This window comes from Schistocerca serialis, chromosome 3 (assembly GCF_023864345.2).
Source record: "Schistocerca serialis cubense isolate TAMUIC-IGC-003099 chromosome 3, iqSchSeri2.2, whole genome shotgun sequence".
Classification (NCBI taxonomy): Eukaryota; Metazoa; Arthropoda; class Insecta; order Orthoptera; family Acrididae; genus Schistocerca; species Schistocerca serialis.
Genome location: NC_064640.1, coordinates 309,563,874 through 309,587,008, shown reverse-complemented (window position 1 = coordinate 309,587,008; position 23,135 = coordinate 309,563,874). Strand labels below are relative to the sequence as shown.

General features: G+C 37.2%; 1 protein-coding gene across 22 annotated transcripts in view; it reads left to right on the top strand.

Annotated features, from left to right (window-relative positions):
* LOC126470108 (ensconsin-like) overlaps nucleotides 1–23,135 on the top strand; it is a 406,217-nt gene that overhangs the window by 345,643 nt on the left and 37,439 nt on the right. For 21 of the 22 annotated variants that reach the window (XM_050097707.1, XM_050097706.1, XM_050097699.1 and 18 more), the window contains 7 exons: nucleotides 3,463–3,639; nucleotides 5,358–5,515; nucleotides 5,613–6,180; nucleotides 6,256–6,377; nucleotides 18,291–18,425; nucleotides 19,165–19,271; nucleotides 19,354–19,483. In XM_050097707.1, the coding sequence (XP_049953664.1) occupies nucleotides 3,463–3,639; nucleotides 5,358–5,515; nucleotides 5,613–6,180; nucleotides 6,256–6,377; nucleotides 18,291–18,425; nucleotides 19,165–19,271; nucleotides 19,354–19,483 (1,397 nt within the window). The remainder of the gene's footprint in view (nucleotides 1–3,462; nucleotides 3,640–5,357; nucleotides 5,516–5,612; nucleotides 6,181–6,255; nucleotides 6,378–18,290; nucleotides 18,426–19,164; nucleotides 19,272–19,353; nucleotides 19,484–23,135) is intronic. The other variant, XM_050097690.1, reaches the window with a different exon arrangement.

The window sequence follows — 23,135 nt, the reverse complement described above, 5'->3', positions numbered from 1 at the left end:
CCTAATCGTGGCTTATTCATCAGTTCCTGATATATAGCCATCAGATAATTCTCAGTAGTAGGGACATTATGTCAAACATTCATGGCACTTCTGTCTAGTGGTGGGACAGCCAATCAGTTTTAACAACTGATTGGCCAATTAGTTGCTTTTCCATCCAGTCAAATAAAGCTAGTCTCTGTGTCCATGTCAGCTGTGTGAATGTTTATCGCACAGTCTCCAGTTTTGAGTGGTGTTGCTTAATATGAGACAACTGACTGACAAAAGTCTGACAGTTAGGTCTGTTGTATGAATGTTTTCACTCAGTCACTGGGCTGGAGTGATTTTACTTACATGTTTTTTCAACTTTTTTGTCTCCAAAGTCCAGGTAGTGCCTTTAGGGCCTGACACATAGCTAGCACTCCACGTCAGTCCCCTGCTGCCTCCAGGAGCGCAGCTGTGCGAGAAGTTGGCCCAACCAGTGGCGCCGTGTGGAGGCCTGCCCCCTGCTATAGCTGGCCATCTCCCCGTACCGGCTGTGCTTCTTGTGGCAGGAGGAGGCTGAAGTGAAGCACGTATGGTGCACATGTGATATGAGGAAACTAAGATACAAACGGTTTTTAATTAATGGACATCATCACATCGTCTTCTTCCTCATATACCACTAAGGCAACTTTTATGCTTGACTTTCTGCCCAACCAGTGATACATCTATCAGCTTCATTAGTTATTTGTTAATTGCATCAGGAACAACTTAATCTACAGCAATATATTATCAGTTTTAAATGATGAAAAGAAAATTAGTCTGTTCAGTACACAATTAAATAAATACATACAATGCTTATTGTAATTCTGGCATACTCCGTGAGATGTTTTCACCTATTCCCAGGGTAGAGCTACCCTCTGGGTATACCACTGCTTTTGTTTTACAGACTGTGTTTACTTACAAGAGTGAATTGATAGCTCAGTCAACTAAAACACTAAAGAGTGTTTTCAATTGAATAAACAAATGAATATGTTCTTCCATGGACAAAAACACTACACAGACTCATTTCACTTGAAAAGATTGAATGAATAACTCAGTGAATGTGCAAAACTACATCAGTCTGTGTAGAGTTTTCATTTGGTTGTTTACACAGACTAATATCACTCGAAAAGAACGAATAAATAATGTTTGAAATGACAACTGACTGAATTGATTATTTTCACATGGTTGCTTCCATCACTACTTCTGTTTGCTGATGTGAACAGAAAGAATGCTGTTCTCCATCTGTCACAGACAGTGCCAACTCGCTTAGTGACAAAAGTTGCTCTTTATGTCTCATATACTGTGTACTGCTAAGGCTGCAGTTTGTTTGAACTGAAAGCATCGTAGTGAGTGCAGTAAAACTCACCAGTGTAAAGTGTATTAGCAGAAGGAAAAAGAATGATTCATGGGATAGTTTGTTGCAAACCCAAGTAGTTGCGGAGGATAATGACCCATTTGTCCTGCAGACTGGTAAAGATTGAAGTCCATTCATGAACCTTTTCTCCACAGGTGGGTGCTTTACTACAAGATTGTTCAAAATATTTCTGTGTGATGTTTTCCAACCCGTCTGAAGTATCTTTATTTCTTGACACAAATATGTAAGATTCAATTCAGACTCGTTACTGATTTACACATGAGAACTTCTGGTGCTGTGAAACCCAGCTGTTGGAAAAATGCTGTTGATGCTATATCAATACTGGTCATCCATTTTCTTCGACAGCTCTGTACATCCAGGGTATGCCAGACATATCAGAATTTGATTAGCATTCCATTTATCAGTGTACAGTTGGTGCTGTATTTCTTTAGCAACTTACCATTGCTATAGGCCTCTGCATGTTGCTGTGTTCTGGGAGTTAACCAGGGCCATCCACAGCCCATAGTGGAACAGTCTGCCCCAGTTAATCAAGGCCACAAATTGAACAGAGGAGGGAAGCATGCCTACTGTCTCTTACAATTGAAATCATTAACCTTTTGTTCCTAACACACATACACATTACATTTTCAGATGACGTGTTTATGAAAAGCGCATTGTTCTGAAATTTATAGTGGCAAACTAACATAGGCTACTGTTTTTATGTTCCTGCACATGTTGTTACAAGAACTGCAAACAAATAGAATAATAAAATTGCCCTCAGAAATCTGTTACTTACTGTCGATTACATAAAAATAAATAGCTCAATTGCAAAAAGTGATAACATTGATTATATCTGGTTTAATCAGACCATTTATTTCTTCAACCTTGAAAGTGCTATTAACATTATAAACTTTGAAGTATACATGCTTCTAGGGTTTGTAGAGGGAACTTAGTAAATGAAGTTTCAACGAAGAACTCATTTCCAAAAGTGTACCATTTGAATATAAAATAAGTTTGAACATTGGATCAGTTTCAGTGGAGACGATGGGCTCTGACATGTATACTCTACATTAGCCCATGGAATGGGCAATATTTTGAGTAGTTGTCGTCATCAAATTCTCTTCTGTATGACAAAAGACGTCCAAATCAAAATTGACATTGTGGCATACCCATGAAGCACCACAGTCAAACCTCCAAGTTGTGAACATACAAGTTTCTCACATCCGTTTTTTAACCAGACAAAAATGATATGTGATGTCATAATTACAATAGAGACAGATGGTGGACCCATGTTCACAGTTTGTGTGCAAACCGTGAAGCAGGAGATTTGAAAACGCTCTGATCTTCCAACTTATTTCACATCCAAACAGTATTTTTGGACATGAGTTTCTTGTTAAAGCTTTATTCTTCCAACTTATCTTATATCCAAACAGTATTTTTTGGACATGGGTTTCTTGTTAAAACTTTATCTAATTAAGTCCCTTCTGTAACCCCTAGGGGCCTCAATGTGCCTTACATTTCAGTTGTAGTTATTTAACAAGGCAACTCTTCCTGCAAGCTGGCTTGTCAAATGTAATCACTTTGTATTTATAGTGATTTACCAATCAATTTAATTTTAATTAAGTATTGCACAGCACACAGTGAAAAATTATAAGTCTATCTTCCAGCATTCTAATTTATTGTATTCTACTTTTTGAGTGAATCTTGAAAAAACTGCTCATTAATGAAAAGCTACTTTACAATGAACTGTGCAGTATTTCCAGATGCAGAGAGACTTTTGTTATGTATACTGAGTTTTATCAGTAGTCAGTAAATAATTCACTGTTAAAATGATAAATAATAAGTGGACCCTGAACAATTTCTCAGAATTGCGGGATGTCCTTTTCTCTGGTTTTGTATTATTTTATTTTTTTACAGGCCTGATGTGCAGGGAAGTGAAGTCTGACAAATTGGTGTTCTGTAATAAATTCTTTGCAATGCAGCTTGCATACACTGTTTCACAATTTCATTTTATTTTATTTTTACCATGTTTTCCTGTGCCAGTGGTAAGAAATAGTTGTTTATTCTTGTGTACTTTGCTGACATGCTGCTTGCACATACTGTAGGACTGCGTTCTGGTGAAGTAACTCCATCAAGACCAGTGAGTGCCCTGAGCCAACATAGCGTAAACAGCGTAGGATCAGGGACAAGCCTGCGGACACGTCCATCAACTGCCCCACGCCGTCCTCGTCCCTTCAGTATTGCAGTTACTGGTGTCAGCCATGAGCCAGCACAGAAGCATGGTACAGCTCATTCTTTTTGTGTTGGCATTCTATAACTGCTGTAGTTGTAAGGTCTGACAAATGTGCAGATACTACCTGTGAGATATACAGGCCTTCAGTGTTATTTTAATTAATACATATATTAGAGCATTTATATTCAGGAGCTCAGCAATCACTGTGATAAATACTTTAATGTCCCTCTTGATCACAGTGTTCAAAATGGATGTTTAAATTTTTGATTTACATTTATTCATTAAGTACTGAATAACTCACAAATGTGCAAAGGCCATTAGTTGATATTCGGTTAAACACAGTTCGTACTAATCATGTGATACACAATTTTACTGCTTCTGTGTGTCTTAACAAGAGTAGTTTCTTAGAGACGAATTTGTACTTGTGTTATACAGTATCATGCAAAAGTGAAATTCAGTTCCTACACAAATCATTTCTTCTATGGTTCTATAGTATGCTATTGGAAATTAAAACATTGGAACAGTGTTTAGCCGAATCATTATATATTGTCAGGCGTTTCTTTATGTGCTCCATGAATACAGCCTTCTATATGTCATTTGTGTCTTAATATCATATCATTATCCACTATTATAAAAATCATCATCATCATCCTCATGCTCGTTTCTTAATAAAAATTTAATTTCTCCAGAGATTGGCAAACTGTCCAATTTGCTAGATATGGCCTTCAAAGAAGGCCACAATTCAAAGTATATCTTTATTCTCAAAAAAGTGTAAATTAAACAGTTCATCATATGAAGACTGTTTAAAATATAGTTTTGTTTCTAAGGAAGTAAAGAAAACATAATGTCAGATTAGCACAAAATCTTATTTTTAACTTAAAAAATCTGATGGAAACAAGAGTGTATCGAAAGCCAATCTGAAATTGAGGAAAGAACATAAATTACAATTTTACAGCACATGTAAGTAAAATAGTAAAACATTTACTGTGGGTAAACTTGAAAAGCAGATGTTCATGGAAGCATTTTACATGCAATGCTCTAAAAGAATGTTACAACCCATGGAAAGAAAAATTTAATACAGTGGTAGAATGTTGCCCAACATACCCAGTGTTAGTTAATTTAGTAAGAGGGGGATCAGTAGATGGCTTCAGGTACAGGTTGGAATATATAACACAAAACGTTGAGGCAGTTGCATGCAGTATGAATATGGAGATGAGGTTGGTGCAGGGTAGAGGAAATGTAGGACCATATCAGACCAAAATGAAACATGATGAAAAGAATGTACCTACCACAATATGCAAGACCAAATTCCCATTCTCATTTGCATCTTCTTCTATTATGTTTACTTTAGAACACTTTGATAATTTCTTTTAAATCCAAATTTATTTAAAGGGCTTTGCAGTTCAATTTTGCCCACTTTCCACTCTATGTATTATAGTTCGAAAGTGTTTAACATACTACTTTCAAGCACATATATTGCTACAGATTAGAAATTGTTGTTGTTCTGTTTTCTGTGATAACAACAGAGTGACTAATGTAGTTAATGGTTAAGTGACTCTGATTTTTTTATTACTTGTTATATTTTCTTTCTTTATCTATACATGAAGTAGAAATCTAGACTAACAATGTTTTTACAGCATTAATGCCAACTGGGAGAAATATATCTGCCACCAAGAAATTTTTATATGTTTATTGGGTAATATTTTTTACAAAAATTTGAAAGTTATTTGTTTTGAAAAATTGTGTTTATTGAAAACTATTGTGTAGGTGCTTCTGGAGAACAAAAATCTTCAAAGCTGCAGAGCCCAGGTGGTGAGAAGGAAGTATCTAAGCCTCCAATACCAAGAGTTCATGGTACGAAGAAACCAACAAAACCAGAAAACTTACCAAAGAAACCTACTGAAAAGATAACAAAGGTATCAAAGGTATTCACAATAACTGCATACTTTACATAGTGATATAGGTTAAGTTGCACTTGTCATAGGTCTAAAAAATCAAAATTTAATATGTATTTAATTCCAGGCATCACCAAAAATAACTCCCAAGGGTACTCCTCTACAGTCTCCAGGCTCTGAAGGTACACCATTACTACCACAAGGACAGGAAGTTTCGGAGGCAGAGAAGGATAAAATAATTTCAAAAGAAAACAGTAAGGCTGAAGGCACTGAGAGCACAGGGTCAGATGTAGTAGCAGTTGTACCTACAACAGAACCCGGAGAATTTCCAGAAAAGACAAATGAAATTGTAAAAGAACCAGTTGAATCAAAGGAGACTGAAAAAGATATATCTGAACTCAGTGATTTAAAAGAGGGGCCATCTTCAAAGGAACTAATAGAGCCCAGTGATCAGCAGGAGGAGATAAAGAAATCAGTTGAATCAAGTGAGATAAAGAAAGAAGTAACTGATTTGAATGAAGGAAATAAAAAACCATTAGAACTGAAAGAAGAAAAATCTGCCCCCCAAATTACTGGCGATATTAAATCAGATGCACTTGAGGCAGGACAAGTAGTTACTGGTGAAGAAATGCAAGAAGTTAAGGGCATAGATACTTCCACTGCTCAGGTGTCTGAAACTGAAGCGGAGATGACAGGTATGTATAGTGTAAGATAATGAAGTATCCTGAAGTGTTGGATTGTTGTTCGCTAATTATTTTTGCTTCGACCAGCTTCCATGATAGCCAAAACGCGAATAACTACAGAAGAAGAAGCGAAGGCAGCACTGGCTGAGAGGAGACGTCTAGCTCGGGAACAAGCAGAGAGGGAAGCAGAGCTTGAGAGGCAAAGATTGGTAAACTTTCCATTTTTCAATTTAATGTGCTAAATATTAAAACTAAGTTGTACTTACGGTATCTTGACTTTTTTCTTTCTTTTGAGTGAACTGTATCTTGTGTGTAAAGTGTAATTGCTGGCTACATGAAAAGTGTGCAAAAGTAAATTTAAAACTCATAAAACATGATTGTCCATCTATTTTGTTAACTCCAAAGTACAGTGAAGTCCAAAGAAGAAAATATTAAATTGCTTCGAAGTGACATTGAAATGCTGAAAATGGAAATTTTAACACTAAAGCAAGTGAATGTAAAACTGATTAGTCAAAGAAAATACCTTTTATGTGTAAAAAAAATAAAATAAAAAATAAAAACAGCCAATTATAGAACAAAGTGAAAAACATTTGCGTGCACACAATGTAATTGGAAATAATACAGAGAACTTCTTCAGTGGGAAACCTTTGATAAATAAAAAACAAAAATGGTCACCTGTAACAAAAAGGACAAGTGTGAAAATGGTACAAAGAATGGGAGTGACAAAAGTGATATCCTGATAACAGATGACTTCATGTTAATAAATGTTCTTATGCCAGATTGATGTTCATCCTAAAATCTGATCAGCGAAACAAATGTTTTAAACACACATGAAGAGTAACATGAACAGAAATGGAAACAAAGCTGAAAACTACAGAACTGTTTTAATTAACTTGGGCACAAACTCTTAATGCAAAGTTAAACAGAGTAAAATGAGGTCACTAAAAACTGTGTACACAACCTTCAGGCTAGTAATTAATGGTATTGTTCACAGAAGATAGATAAATCATATGTTAACAGAGTAAATAGCAGGTTAGGGAACAGTGACAATATTAATAGTATTAAGGAATGCAGGTGACATGCTTGGAGCAGTAGTCATTGACCCAAAAAAGTATTTAAATTATAAATGCCTGCAAAAATATGACACACACTTCAATAGGTTATGCTCCATAAATTTCAGTAGCATCTTTGTACATGTGTGCAAAATCATTAAAAGCAAGAGAAACAGATACATTCTTATAGCGGTGATAAATCCAAGGTGCAAAGTGAGAATAAAAGGCATGAATGCCAAAGAAAGGGCATACTTCAAATCGTAGTCAACAACAAAAATGCTCTAGTGATGCTTCAGAATATCAATGACTAAAATTGATTAACTTAAAATTATTCTTTCAGAATGCATAAACATCAGAACAGTTTGCTTATATGTCCACTGGTTAACAGAAAATTCTATATAGGTGTTAAATATTACTAATAGTTTTAAGGTAGCATGCAGATTTGATAATAGAAATAAGTCTCATGGAGGTTCCTGCATGCTTGTGGATGCCTCAGAAAGTTATGAAGTGAGAAGTGATTTTAACTACTGAAAAAGAAGAAAGTGCATTTATGAGTTGCTCTGTGTATTTAAGTGATCAGAATACAATGACTCTAGCAGTCACTAGAATTCCTGCAACTGCTGTAATAAAAGTGTCCTTAACTCCAATGTCTGCTTGTGGAAATAATTCAGAAATAAAATAAGAAAACATCTGTGATCACAGCAGATTTTAACATAAATATTGTAGTTTAAAGCAGTTACACCACAAAAATTTTTGACTTACTCAGAAATCTGAGAAGTTCAACTTTCCTGAAGTTATTAGAGAACAGCAGATCAGTAACCTGCATTGATAATAATGTTACAGACTAACAGTTTAAAAATGCAAATAAGTACTGCTTAGACCTAAGTATCTCCAGACATTCAGCTCTATTTATTGAGCTCCCCTATCAGATGAACCAAAGCCTCAAGAAATGCATAAAAAATAAATGTCAGTTAAAGTAATATGAATTTTTACTGCAGGAAACATAATAGTGTAAGCTGGCAAGTAGACCACTGCAGCTCAAGCAACAGAAATTTTGACAAGTCATTAAATTGTTTTGTATATGTATTCAGTGAATCCTCTCCTCCTAGAACCTAGCAAAAGAAAGTAAATAATAAACTTAAATATGTTATGCCAGGAATAAAAATCTCTGGTGCTAAAAAGAGACAGCTCTACAATGAGCTAAAATGTAATAGAAACCATAATTTTGTTATGTATGTCAAACTGTATAAAGCTGTATTCAGAAAAGTTGTACAGGTAAGTAATACATTCATCCTCTATCATAGAAATAAGAAAAAAGCGTTTGTGGTCTGTTGTTCACTTGGAATTAGGAACCACAATCAAAAACCAAGAGACTTTGAAAATTATAATAAAAAATGATATAATAGTAAACCCTGTTTGAAATTCAGAATTCTTTTTAACTGTGATTAGATCAGATGTAGATCCGACAGTCTATTGTGACAAGGCAAATTTTATGTGCTTGTAAAACAACCAAAACACAGCTTTTTAAAAATTTGAGAATATAGCCTAAAATTATGTGGAAAATAAAATATTGTCTTTAAAAAACAAAAACACATCTTTGTTGGATGGAATACCCAGATCTGTAATTGAGGGTGTTTATGATATCACTTCACAGCCACTATTATTCTACATCTACATCAGGGCTTCACAACATACAAGCTCGCGGAGCAAGCTGTGAGCAGCAAGGCGCGAGCACGGAGCAGCATGAGCATGCTACCCCCACTACCGGACCAGAGCGGAGAGTGGGGAGAGTCATGTGGGGCACACAACAGCTGCCCGCCAATGTAAATCCACGGCCACCTGCAGGGATATCACTCACGAATTATTACTGCGACAAATGAAACAAATAAAGGAGAACGTACACATGCCACATAATTTTATCAGCTTAGTGTATGCTTCTGCATTCGTATTAATTTGTGAACTGTTACACAATAAAAGGTGTCACTGAAGTGTGGGATTCTCGATTATCTTGTACTTTTTGCCCTTTACAATTGCGTCTATGTTCGGAGTAATTGTTCTTGTGCATTGTAGGTGCAGCGTGCAGTTTAAATTTCGATCAGACAATGCGTTTCTCAGGCGCGTCTTGTTACATTTCATTGCAGAGAACAGTTGTTCACAAACATACGTGGAACCGAACATTGATATTATTGTAGCCGCCAGTTTGTGCAAACGAGGAAATCTATCCTGAGGGAAGTGTCTGTAGAATTCCAAAATGTTTTTCTTGTTCTGAAATTTGTCTCTGTATTCTGTCACACTGCAGGTCAGTAATTTCTAGTTGCAGCTCAGGACGAATCTCTTCAATATTCGCTGAATATGGAGAGGAGAACAGATCAAAATCACTGTCTAGTGCTGTCAGATCTTGAAAGCGTTGATCAAATTCTTCCTTAAGGGCAACTAAACTATGTGAATAACGTTCACAGTCTTTGTGAACATCTTGCACGGATGATAATTTAGGAAAATGAGCTAGATTTCCTGTTTCCAGCTGACTCACCCAAAGTATCAATTTCATTTTGAAAGCTCGTATTCGATCTATGAAATGAGTAATTAGCAGATCTTTACCTTGTAGTGAAATGTTCAAAGCATTCAGATGGCTAGTTAAATCTGCTAAGAACGCGAGATCACATTTCCATGAAGGCTCTTTCAATGCAGGAACACACATGTTATTTATTTCCATGAACATATTTATCTCAGCTAATAGGCAAAAAAATCGATTTAATAATTTGCCACGACTAAGCCCGCGGACCTCACTGTAATAAGGCAGACTACCATATTGGCTTTCTACATCCTCAAGAAAGCTTTTAAATTGCCTGTGTTGCAGCCCATGCTTCCTTATATAATTGGTTGTACGAACAACAACACTCATCACATTTTTTAGAGTGATACTCTTTGCACATATGTTTTCCTGGTGGATCACACAGTGCACGCCCCTTATTTCATTCGGCACGGTCAGTTTTTGCATTTTCTCCTTCAACAGCGCAACGAAACCTGATTTTTTTCCCTGTCATTGCTGGTGCACCGTCTATAGGCACTGAAACTAAAGAATTCCACAACAACCCTATATTTTCAACACTTTCTTCAACACTACTTAAAATATCACCTCCGGTTGTAGTGTTCTTCATGGCTACTACATCGAGGAGCCCCTCCCTCACCTGAAGATCTCTATTAACACCTCTAATAAATATGGCAAGCTGCGCTGTTCCAGTGATATCAACACTTTCGTCCAGAGCTAGAGAATACGCCATAAAATCTTTACAGATATTTGCAAGCTGGCTCTGGACGTCGTCTGCCATGTCCTGTATGTGACGCATAATGGTCATGTTAGATAATGACACAATCCGAAACTGTTCAACTTGAGATGGACACAAATGTTCCGCTGCAACTACCAAACATTCTTTTATTAAATCGCCATCAGTGAAGGGGCGCAGGGATTTTGCTAAGAGCAAAGCAATTTTGTAACTCACCCTGAGAGCTACCTCAGTTGATTTTTCTTCGTCATCCAGATCTTCTTTGGATAGCTTCCTTTTAAGTTTAATAACTTCCTGTGCACGATCTGGACCATCACATTTTCCACTTCCGTAGTCTTTCATGTGGTACGACTTATAATGTCACTGCAAATTAAATTTCCTAAAATAATTCAGCGTTTTGTGACATGCTAAACATTTTGCAACACCATATTTTTCTGTAAACAGATACAATTCTTCCCAATGGTGGTTGAACTGCGAAAGCATGGTTGGGGTTACACAACGGCGACTTGACATGATTCTTAACCAGCGAAGTGGCTGTTAGAGCTGATCGTAGTACTTAAAACGTTACACAGTCGGCGCGAATTCAACAGGCACGCTGCGGCCCTATTCAAACGTGCACGCGCATTTCCCCTCCCGCCCCTCCCTCCCTACTCCGCGACCTTGCACCTGCTCGCGAGCACGTGCCTGAGCAGACGCGAGTACTCGTGCTCAAAACCGGCCAGTTGTTAAGCCCTGATCTACATCTACATAGATACTCTGCAAATCACATTTAAGTGCCTGGCGGAAAGAATAAACACTTATATCTTTCCAAACGAGCCCTGATTTCCCTTATTTTATCATGATGATCGTTCCTCCCTATATAGGTTGGTGTCAACAAAATATTTTCGCATTCGGAGGAGAAAGTTGGTAATTGGGATTTCATGAGAAGATTCCATTGCAACGCAAAACACCTTTCATTTAATGATTTCCAGCACAAATCCTGTATCATTTCTGTGACACTCTCTCCCATATTTCGCGTTAATACAAAACGTGCTGCCTTTCTTTGAACTTTTTTGATGTACTCCATCAGTCCTATCTGGTAAGGATCCCACACCGCGCAGCAGTATTCTAAAAGAGGATGGACAAGCGTAGTATAGGCAGTCTACTTAGTAGGTCTGTTACATTTTCTAAGTGTCCTGCCAATAAAATACAGTCTTTGGTTAGCCTTCTCCACAACATTTTCTGTGTGTTCATTTCAATTTAAGTTGTTTGTAACTGTAATACCTAGGTATTTAGTTGAATTTACGGCTTATAGATTACATTGATTTATCGTGTAACCAAAGTTTAACAAGTTCCTTTTAACACTCTTATGGATGACCTCACACTTTTCATTATTTAGGGCCAACTGCCACTTTTCACACCATTCAATTATCTTTTCTAAATCGTTTTGCAGTTTGTTTTGATTTTCTGATGACTTTATTAGTTGATAAATGACAGCGTCTCTGCAAACAACCGAAGACGGCTGCTCAGATTGTCTCCCTAATCGTTTATATAGCTAAGGAACAGCAAAGGGCCTATAACACTACCTTGGGGAATGCCAGAAATCACTTCTGTTTTACTCGATGACTTTCCATCAGTTACTACGAACTGTGACCTCTCTGACAGGAAATCACAAATCCAGTTACATAACTGAGATGATATTCCATAAGCACGCAATTTCACGAGCTGCTTCAAGCACGTAATTTCACAACGAGCTGCTTGTGTGGTACCGTGTCAAAAGCCTTCCGGAAATCCAGAAATACAGAATCGATCTGAAATCGCTTGTCAATAGCACTCCACACTTCGCGTGAATACAGAGCTATTTATGTTTCACAGGAACGATGTTTTCTAAACCCATGTTGACTGTGTGTCAGTAGACCGTTTTCTTTGAGGTAATTCATAATTCATAATGAACACAATATATGTTCCAAAATCCTGCTGCTTATCGACGTTAACAATATGGGCCTGTAATTTAGTGGATTACTCCTGCTACCTTTCTTGAATATTGGTGTGACCTGTGCAACTTTCCAGTCTTTGGGTACGGATCTTTCGTCAAGTGAACAGTTGTATATGATTGTTACGTATGGAGCTAATGCATCAGCATACTCTGAAAGGAACCTAATTGGTATACAGTCTGGACCAGAAGACTTGATTTTATTAAGTGATTTGATTTGGTTCACTACTCCAAGGATATTTACTCATGTTAGCAGCTGTTCTCGATTCGAATTCTGGAATATTTACTTCGTCTTCTTTTGTGAAGGCATTTTGAAAGGCTGTGTTTAGTAACTCTGCTTCGGCAGCACTGTCTTCGATAGGATCTCCATTGCTATCGCGCAGAGAAGGCATTGATTGTTTCTTGCTGCTAACATACTTCACATACGACCAGCATCTCTTTGGATTTGCTGGCCGCGGTGGTCTAGCGGTTCTAGGCATGCAGTCCGGAACCGCGCGACTGCTACGGTCGCAGGTTAAAATCCTGCCTCAGGCATGGATGTGTGTGATGTCCTTAGGTTAGTTAGGTTTAAGTAGTTCTAAGTTCTAGGGGACTGATGACCTCAGATGTTAAGTCCCATAGTGCTCAGAGCCATTTTTTTTCTTTGGATTTTCTGCCAGGTTTTGAGACAAAGTTTCACTGTGGAAACTGTTATAAGCATCTCTCATTGAAGTCCACACTTAATTTCGAGCTTCTGTAAAAGATCGCCAATCTTGGGGATTTCGTGTCTGTTTAAATTTGGCATGTTTGTTTCATTGTTTCTGCAACAGTGTTCTAACCTGTTTTGTGTACCAAGGAGGATCAGCTCCATCATTTAATTTATTTGGTATAAATCTCTCAATTGCTGCTGATACTATTTCTTTGAATTCAAGCCACGTCTGGTCTATGCTTATATTATTAATTTGGAATGAAAGGAAATTGTCTCTCAGGAAAGCGTGAAGTGAATTTTTATCTGCTTTTTTGAATAAGTATATTTTTCGCTTATTTTTCGAGGATTTGGGGATTACAATATTCAATCTCACTATGACAACCCTGTGTTCACTAATTCCTGAATCTGTTTTGATGCTCGTTATTAACTCAGGATTATTTGTTGCTAAGAGGTCAAGGGTGTTTTCCCAACTGTTTACTATTCGTGTGGGCTCATGAACTAACTGCTCAAAATAATTTTCAGCGAATGCGTTTAGCACAATTCCAGATGATATTTTATGCATACCTCTGGAATTGAACATGTAGTTTCGCCAACGTATCGAGGGTAAATTAAAGTCACCACCAACTATTATCGTATGAGTGAGGTACGTGTTTTAAATCAAACTCAAGTTTTCTTTCAACCTTTCAGCAACCGTATCATCTGCATTGGGAGCTCGGTAAAAGGATCCAATTATTATTTTATTCCTGTTGCCAACAATGACCTCTACCCATAGTATCTCACAGGAAGTATCTACTTCAATTTTGACGAGTTAAACTACTTCTGACAGCAACAAACACGCCATCGCCAACTGTGTTTAGCGTATCCTTTCGGAACACCTTTAGGTTCTTCACAAAAATTTCGGCTGAGCTTATATCCAGCTTTAGCCAGCTTTCAGTGCCTATAACAATTTGAGCATCAGTGCTTTCTATTAGCGCTTGGAGCTCTGGTACTTTCCCAACACAGCTACGACAATTTACAACTGTTATACCAATGGTTCCTGTATCTACGTTCTTCCTGTGTTCGGCCTGCACCCTTTGTGACTGAAGTCCATCTGTTTTCCTGAGACGCTCTGACCTAAAAAACTGCCCAGTCTACCCTACACAGTCCCTGCTACCTGTATAGCCACCTCCTGCATATAGTGGACACCTGTCCTATTCAGCAGAACCTGAAACCCAACCATCCTTTGGCGCAAGTCGATGAATCTGCAGCCTACACAGTCGCAGAACCATCTGAGCCTCTGATTCAGACTCTCCACTCGGCTCTGTACCAGAGGTCTGCAATCGGTCATGTTGATTATGCTGCAAATGGTCATGTTGATTATGCTGCAAATGGTCAGCTCTGCTTTCATCTTGCAAGCAAGACTGGCAGCATTTGCCACTTCTGTTAGCTGCTTGAAACCAGAAAGAATCTCTTTTGCTCCAAAAGTGACATACATCATTGGTACCGACATGAGCAACCACCTGCAGTTGGCTGCACCCTGTGCTCTTCATGGCATCCGGGAGAACCCTTTCCACATCTGGAATGACTCCACCTGGTATGCACACAGAGTGCACATTGGTTTTGGTACCCTTGTCAGCCAAGTCCCTAAGGGGCCCCATAATGCGCCTAACGTTGTAGGTCCCAACTACCAATAATCCCACCCTCTGTGATTGCCCGGATCTTGCAGGCTGAGTGGTTTCCTCTGAAACAGGACAGGGGACAGTATCTGGCTCAGCGACAATGTCAGCCACAGACAGCATCTGGAACCTCTTTGTCAGACAAACTGGGGAGGCCTTTCGTGCAGCCATCTGGAAAGTCTTTTGCCGCCTGCTTTGCCCTGGGGCGACCTCACCCTCGACCCCAGGTGAGGGATCAGCCTCAGTGCGAGCAGTAACTGGGTTGGCCACTGGCGAGAACCGATTGGTGGACTCACGTCTGGACGTCCATTGGATCCCCACAACAGTGGTGCCCATCCACTGCAACCTCAAGCTGTTTAACCAAAGCCAATACAGCCTGGAGCTGAGAGCAAAGTGTCACCAACCCAGCTCGCATCCGCACACAACAGTCGCAGTCCCTGTCCATACTAAAGACCGTGGAAAACTAAACTATGCAGATAAACGGACTATCGGCACGTGCTGCACAACTCTACGGTACACCCTGATGAAAACATAGGAACTGTGTCTAATAATATGCAGATATTCAAAAACTTAACTGCCGAAGCACTCAGGTGAAACTAAATAATTCGCCCCTGTTTAGGAACTTGTAATATGTCACAAAATCGGTTTACTTTCCAACGCAAACGAAAATGCGAGAACAGTGGCTATTAGATATTAAATTTACACGCAGAAACTCAATAAACTAAACTATTAAAGCACACGGATGATATAATAAAATTCACTCCTGGTTAGGAACTCGTAAATGTTACAAAAGTGGTTACTTCCTTGTTGTTGTGTCTGTCTCAGTCGGCTGCTACTGCCTGAGTGACTGGCTGACTAACGCCAATTATTAAAAACCATTGTTTGAGCAGTGATCTTTCTCACATGTTTTGAAAAACACAGGGGTAAACTATTACCCAAAAAGGGTACAATAAAAGACATGAGGAATTACTGCTGTGTTTCTCTTCTGTCGGTCTTCTCTCATATTTGAAAACAAAACAAATTAAAAAAATGTCTTACATAACTGACATAATTTTTAGAAACTGGTTTGGTTTCCAAGAAGAAAAAGTGCTGTCCATGCCAGCAGTGAGTTTACCCAAAAGATATGCTTCCTGTTATACAGTGGTAAATAGGTGACAGGAATAGTCTACCATCTGACAAAATCATTAGTTCAGTGAATCGCTTCTTACTTCTTCATAAATTAGTGATGTGTTGGTGAAAGGAGGGACAGTACTTTACAATAGTTCAGTTCATACTTAAAAGATAGCAACAGAGTAATTGTAATGTCAGATTCAAGCAATTACTTATCTGTTTGGAAAAAAAGAGTTTCCCGAGGCACAGGAGAAGTTTCAATATTGCCTCCCTATCTGCTCCTATTTTATGTAAATGTGTTATTATTGATGTTTATTGACTCTTATTTTGTGGATGATACATCAGTTCTAGTTGAAAATGAGATTCTTGAAAAATTCCAGAAAATGTGAAAGGTACTGTAGAAAAATTTGAATTGTGCTTCCATCAAAATGGACTAAAACTAAATGTAACTAAAATCCACGTGATGCAGTTTGAGACTAAACCATTGGAATGGAGAGACATAAAAATAACTGGCAACTATCAGTAGATTACAGAAGCAAACCATGTAAAGTTCTTAGACCCAAAAACTAGACAAAAAGTTAAATTGGGTGAAACACACAGACTGTTTAGAAATAATTTGAGTAGCTTTACATTTCTAAGATGTATTTTGTCAGTTGCCACAAACGTGGCACTGGAAAGAAGATTGGGTGTTACTTTGTCAATTATTTGTTATAGCATAATCTTGTGGGAGAATTCAGCAAGTGTCACGAGGCTCCCAGATTGTAAATGAAAATAACTACAAATGAGTATTGCAAAACATTAAAACATTTCAATAGATCGTCTGTTCCTTTCCATATGAGGTCATGATTTTCTTACATAAAAATCAACATACACTTGAAATTTCCCATATCTAGTGCAACTAAAGCACTTGCCTAAGAGAGATTTTTAAATTTCCAACACAGCATTTAAGGCTGTACCCTAAAACACCAGAATATGTGGGGCTAAAATTTACAATAAACTAAAATACAGTAATACACTCTAAGACAAAAAAGACACACCATGAAGAAGTTATCCGAATGAGATAAAAATTGGTAGGTGTGATGTACATGTAAACAAATAATTACAATTTCAGAAAAATTGGATAATTTGTTCAAGAGAAAGGACTTTACAAATTGAGCAAGTGAATAAGGTGTTGGTCCATCTCTGGCCTTCATGCAAACAGTTATTTGGCTTAGTATTGATTGATAGAGTTGTTGGATGTCCTCCTGAAGGATATCAGGCCAGTGTTGCCAAACCAACCTTGTGTTCCTCCAGTGGTATTTTATGCTGTTCTGTCATTCCTTCCAGGACTAGTTGATACTGATCCATCTTAAGAAGCATAATGTTAAATTAAATTCACTGCTTGTATTATGTACCCATAGTGAGGAGATCTTTGAGGATGTGGAACATGTTGAAAAGCAAAAATACATAATATAGATTTGCAATAGAACTGATATGCTAATGCTACTTGTATAGATTCTATGAGAGATGACTCCCAGTGATGTGGAAAAAGTAAAAAATGATAAATAATTTCAGTTGAATATTAATTAGAAAGCTTATGACAGATGTTTAAAAGAGTACAGATTAAAGTGCATAAAATAATTCTTATGCTATAATACCCAAGCACTCTCAGAAGAAAGACAGAGTTTATAAGACTTACTTCCTCAAATTGCATTACTGCACTGATGGTGTGCTGATGTCAGGTATTAAATAGCTTTCATATCACGTGATATAGTTAGTGATATAGCAATTTCTTTGCCCAGAAATTCATCTATTTGCAGACAGTCATTATGCATGTACCGAGCTTCATGATGTTGATGTCATATCCAGGAGGTATTTCATGTGACCATATGCATCCCACAGCAAAAGCATTTTTTTCCATTATCAGATAAATTGGCAGCAGAACAATACATACAGGTAGAGTTGTTCATCTGGACTTGAAAGAACTTTAACATCTGTTCTGTGAACGTTAATTACACAACTTAAGCGATATTAAGTCACTGTGGACTGGCTGGGAAGGAAACAGATTTTCATAAAATTATTACAAAGACAGAACTCAGTTTATTTACACATATAAAGCAATGTGTGTTTTTGATTCATATCTGTTACTTTGACAAGCTTTTGTACACATGGAGGAAAAATTGTGAATTACATGGTATCTTTCATTTATTTTAAATCATTTAATAACTTGAATCCTGTAGAGTCTGTTTTATGGAAAAAATGTGCATGTTTGAGGAACATTATTTTCTCTGGTAATGTGTATAACATACCATTGCTCTTTATCATAATCACTGTTATTATTAATTTTTCTATAATCTAATTAAAAATTTGACATGAGAACAGGAAGAAGAGCGTCGGAAAGAGGAGGAACGTATACGGTTAGAAGAAGAAGAACAGCGTCGCTTTGAAGAGGAACAGCTGCGCCTTGTGGAGGAAGCACGAAAAGCTGAGGAGCAAAGACTCTTGCTAGCTATCCAGGTAGTTCTGAGGATAATGTTATTGTTGATATGGCACCATGAGTACAAATTAGTTCAGTGTCAAAAATAGATAACAAATCTTAAAAAAATTGTTTTCTACCTGTGAATATGTGTTTAATAATTGAATATTCAGTAATATATATTTTTTGAAATATGTTTTAAAACCATGTAATTGATCATGGCAGATTTAAATCATGTTGTACCTCTGGACAATTCTAGGTTTTTTGTAATGATGTATATTCTTAGATGATTCCACTTGAGCAGCTGAATAGTTCACATCAGAAAACTTGCACAATGCTGAGAACCTTCCAAGTCTTGAAGCAGGAACCGAACAGTGATTTTAAATTCTATATGATTGTGTATAAAATGGTGATAGTGTATTCTTGTGTCCCCTAGGAAAAGTTTCTCACAAGGAAATAAATAGTAGTTCATTCTTATCATTAAGTATACTTTTCTGTTCCAATGTAGTATAGCCATTATGTGTATTATATGAATAATTTTTAGTTATTAAGTTTGATTTCTAACACCATTGTGAAAAATGTTACCTCATTAAGATCTTAGATAAATCTATTCTTAATATTCTTGGGGTAAACTTGTCATCAAGTTATGTGCTTTCCCAATTTCATTGTCATTCACAGTTTGATAGGTCTGTAGCTTAGCTATGTAGTGACAGTTCGTATAATATTAAAAGGATAAGAATATCTTGATGCACATTTATGCATAAATATTTTATTTTCAAGGAAAATGAAAGACGGGAGAGGGAAGAAAAAAAGAAAAGGGAGGAGGAAATGAAGGCCAAAGCAGAAAAAGAAGAAGCAGAGAGAAAAGCCCGAGAGGAAGCAGAAAGGTTTGTGCTGTTAAAAATTAGGGGGAAAAGTTTTTTCCTACAGAAATTTGTCTGTAATTTATTCCTTCCATTTTTTCCACAGGTTGCGTAAAGAGATGGATGAACGACTAAAGAAGGAAGAAGAGGAGCGCATTGCCCGTCGCAAACGTGTGGAAGCAATCATGTCACGCACTAGAGGGAAAGGTGCAACACCCACGAGCACTCCTGTTAAGGTGAGTAATTAATGTTTTTGAGGTTATGAATTGTATTGTGATGCATGCCACTAAGTAAATGTTGGCAAACAGACTGCAGTTATGTAATGCACCGTATTTAATGACCTCAATGAGGCAAACCTCAGAGTCCCTTCTTCAATTTTTAAATAACCTGGAATTTCAAATTATTAACACTGTTGTAGCTCTGTGTTCAGTTTGATTGCAAGGCTTCTACAGTTGGTATAGTTTCACTCTTATTATTTCACATTACACATGCTATTTGAGTGAGGCTAAGCTTTGGGCTCGAGTCCATGTCCAGCCATCCAGATTTAAATCTCTGAATGAAAGTGTATTTCCTTTCTCATTATTTCCCAGTTCAGCAGTACTTCCCCACTTTTATGTTATAAACTAATCTTCCTTCCTTCCTTATTTCTTTTCATCCATCCATCCATCCACCCTTTTGATTGAAGTGGACCAGTGATAAAGTAATTGGCTCATATTTTAAAGGAGCTGGGTTCAAATCCTGGTCCACCATTTGTGATTTAAATTTAATATAATGTTCCAAACTCATTCCATATAAAAGCCTTGCTAGTTCTTCCTCATGTCTTCGTTGAACCTGAGCTGTAGCTTTGTCAGCAGGGCTAAGCCCACAAAGAAAGAAAAACATTATAATGGTTGAGCCCAAAGATTCTTCACATAATACTGGATTTTGAAACTATTTAAGTAACTCTTCTCAGGATAATAAATGTCTATCTTCAAGTATCTGCCAATAAAGGTTTTATAGCATTTCTATGGACGTTTCCTGTGAGCCAATCAAACCTGTGATCATTTGTGCGGCCCTTCTTTTGTATGTGTTCAGTATCATCCATTCGTCCTACTTGTTCAAACAATTGAACATTATTTTAGGATATATTCCATGTGAGTTTTGTAAGGAAGCCCCTTTGTGACTGACTGTATTTTCCCAGTAGCCTACCAGTGAACCAATTGAGGCTATGTGATCATTCAATTACATGTTACTGCAAATTTTTATGCCCAGGTGTTTAATAGTTGACAGATTCAAATTGTGACTTACTGATGTAGTCAAATATACTACTTTTCTGTACTGTGTAAAGTGCACAGCTATATATTTCTGGACACTGAAAACAAATCACCAGTCTTTGAACTACTTTGAAATCTTAACAAGACCTGTATATATATTTGTGTATGAGTTAGTTTTGCACAGCCAGTGTTTTTGGAATCTGTGCTGGTTAGCTTAGACAATATCATTCTGCTCAAGATACCAGAATGTGTTTGACATCTGAATATGTTCTAAAATACTACAACAGATGGATGTCACAGAGAGAGGACTGTAGTTCTGTGGACCACTTCTGCTACCCTTCTGTTAGATGAGTGTGACCTGTTCTATCTTCTAACCACAGATGCTTACATTGATATTTTTACATACTTGTATTCAGAACAGAAGGTGAATACTGTGCCTCTCATACAAAACTAAGCGTAGTTTCCTTGTTTCCATCATTCTGTGATGTTGAGTGGGTGATTGGTATTAGCACACATTAGTTCCCTAATGTAATTTCTTATGATACAAATAGTTTTAAATGAATGTGCTTTTCTGTATCTGCATTATATTTTGGTAAATAAGTGGTTAATATTAGATATTAAACCTTTTGTTTTGTATGAAGGTCACGTTTTCTTTTTCTCACTTCTAAGAATTTAAGAAATTCGGTGTTACTTCTGACAATATTATGAAAAGGATAGATTGCTACTCACCATATAGTGGAGATGTTGGGTCACAGACAGGCACAACAGAAAGACTGCCGAATGAGTGAGCTTTCAACCTAAAGACCTTCTTCTAAAATAGACAACACACACACATTCATGCAAGCACAACACACACACACTTACGAAGTGCTTGTGTGTGTGTGTGTGTGTGTGTGTGTGTGTGTGTGTGTGTGTGTGTGTGTTTTGTCTACTTATAAATTTGTCCAAAAGCTCACCCTCCCCCCCCCCCCCCCACCCCCCCACCCCTACCCCGCCACCTCCTCCCCCGCTTGTCTGTGACTCAACATCTCCACTGTATGGTGAGTAGCAATTGATTCTTCTCATAATATTGTCATTATTCCATCATGGATTTTCAAGTGTTACTTCTCTTATACATAAGGTTTTGAATTTGTGTAAGGGTGTTGAATGATTCACAGGATGAAAAGAACTGGTCAAATTTATAGACATTCCATTGATTTTGTTTACTTTACCCATCTTGTACAATACGTACTGAAAAAATTGTATTATTATTATGTGATTTACATAAGGGATTTAAGATTTAATGCTTTTTGTGCTAATGAGACAATGCACCAGAGAAAGGAGGGTAGTTTTTTTAATATTCATGTAGAAGACACGTGTTATGTTTTTTTGTTTTGTTTGTTATTATAGAGTTTGTGACTGTGCGAATAATAAGTAGTTTGTTTGAAAGTCAGAGTCATTTCTCCTGCATTATTTCCTGAATTCGTTTTGCAAAATGTTTAGCAGGTTACATTTACGAAAGAAAAAAAATCCATTTGATCAAGAATTACTCTTTCAAGTCCACTACCAAGTTTTGAGGTCAGTGACACTGAGCTGGATTTCTGTAAGTCTCTGGTTGCTTTCTTTTTATACCCTGTTGATATTGTGGAGATACTTAACAGGATGTGAAAAATCCCGTGGCCATGTGAAGTGCTTCCTGAATGTGGTAATGGTTTAGTGATATTTTTTCAGTTCTGCGTTCTTTAAATAAATTAGATAATATGTCAAACCAGCCACTGGACATTTGTATTTTCAGCTTCAAAATAACTTCAGGATGTCACTAGCAACACCCCTGAAGCTTTGATCAAGTTCACTACCGATCCTGAATCATAATTCTGTATTAATTTCTTCTGTGAATTTCTCACATACTGTATGTAGCCTTTATACTCTCACTTCCCACGTTTCTTGTCTACTACACACCATGAGTTTTTACTAACATTACTGATTCACTTATCACATCAGCATAACACTGTACTGTGAGTTCCATTAAAGGTTCCCTGTATGCTTTTTTCTAGGCTTTGCATTTTCTTTGGAAATCCAGCAGTTTGGTCCTTCATATCTCCCTTTAATTTGTTAATTTACTGCATTAATTTAATATTCTTGAGATTGTCTTTTTACCCACTCAGATGATTAAAACTGTGGTTTAATATTTCATAAAAATAATAAAATTTTCTTTTATAATTAAGTCACCATGTAGTACAGATAAAGTTCTGGGATCAGAGAGGTGGCTTTCAGCGGTTCTAAGCCCTAATTCCTCCCTGTTTAAATTTGTGTGGAAATGGTGAATACATGTCTGGGAGTCAGCTGTTGTGTGTGTTTATGATGAATTCACATGGATTCAGTTGTAGCACAATTAACTTGTCAGATTACCTAAAGTAGTGTAGATTATTGCTTGAAGAGGCTGTGTTAACATTTAGTGTAATCTGTCTTCTTACATGTTGAACATTTATCAAGTAAACTGCAGTTGAATGAAAAATGCATCACCATATTAAGCTGTTCTTCCTTGGCTTTATTCTTAGTGCTGCTGACTCAAAGAACATCTTCTCTGCTATCTGCACTGCCAAATTATGTTTTTCGTACTGAACATTATTGCTAATGCGTGCGACTACATCTCCAT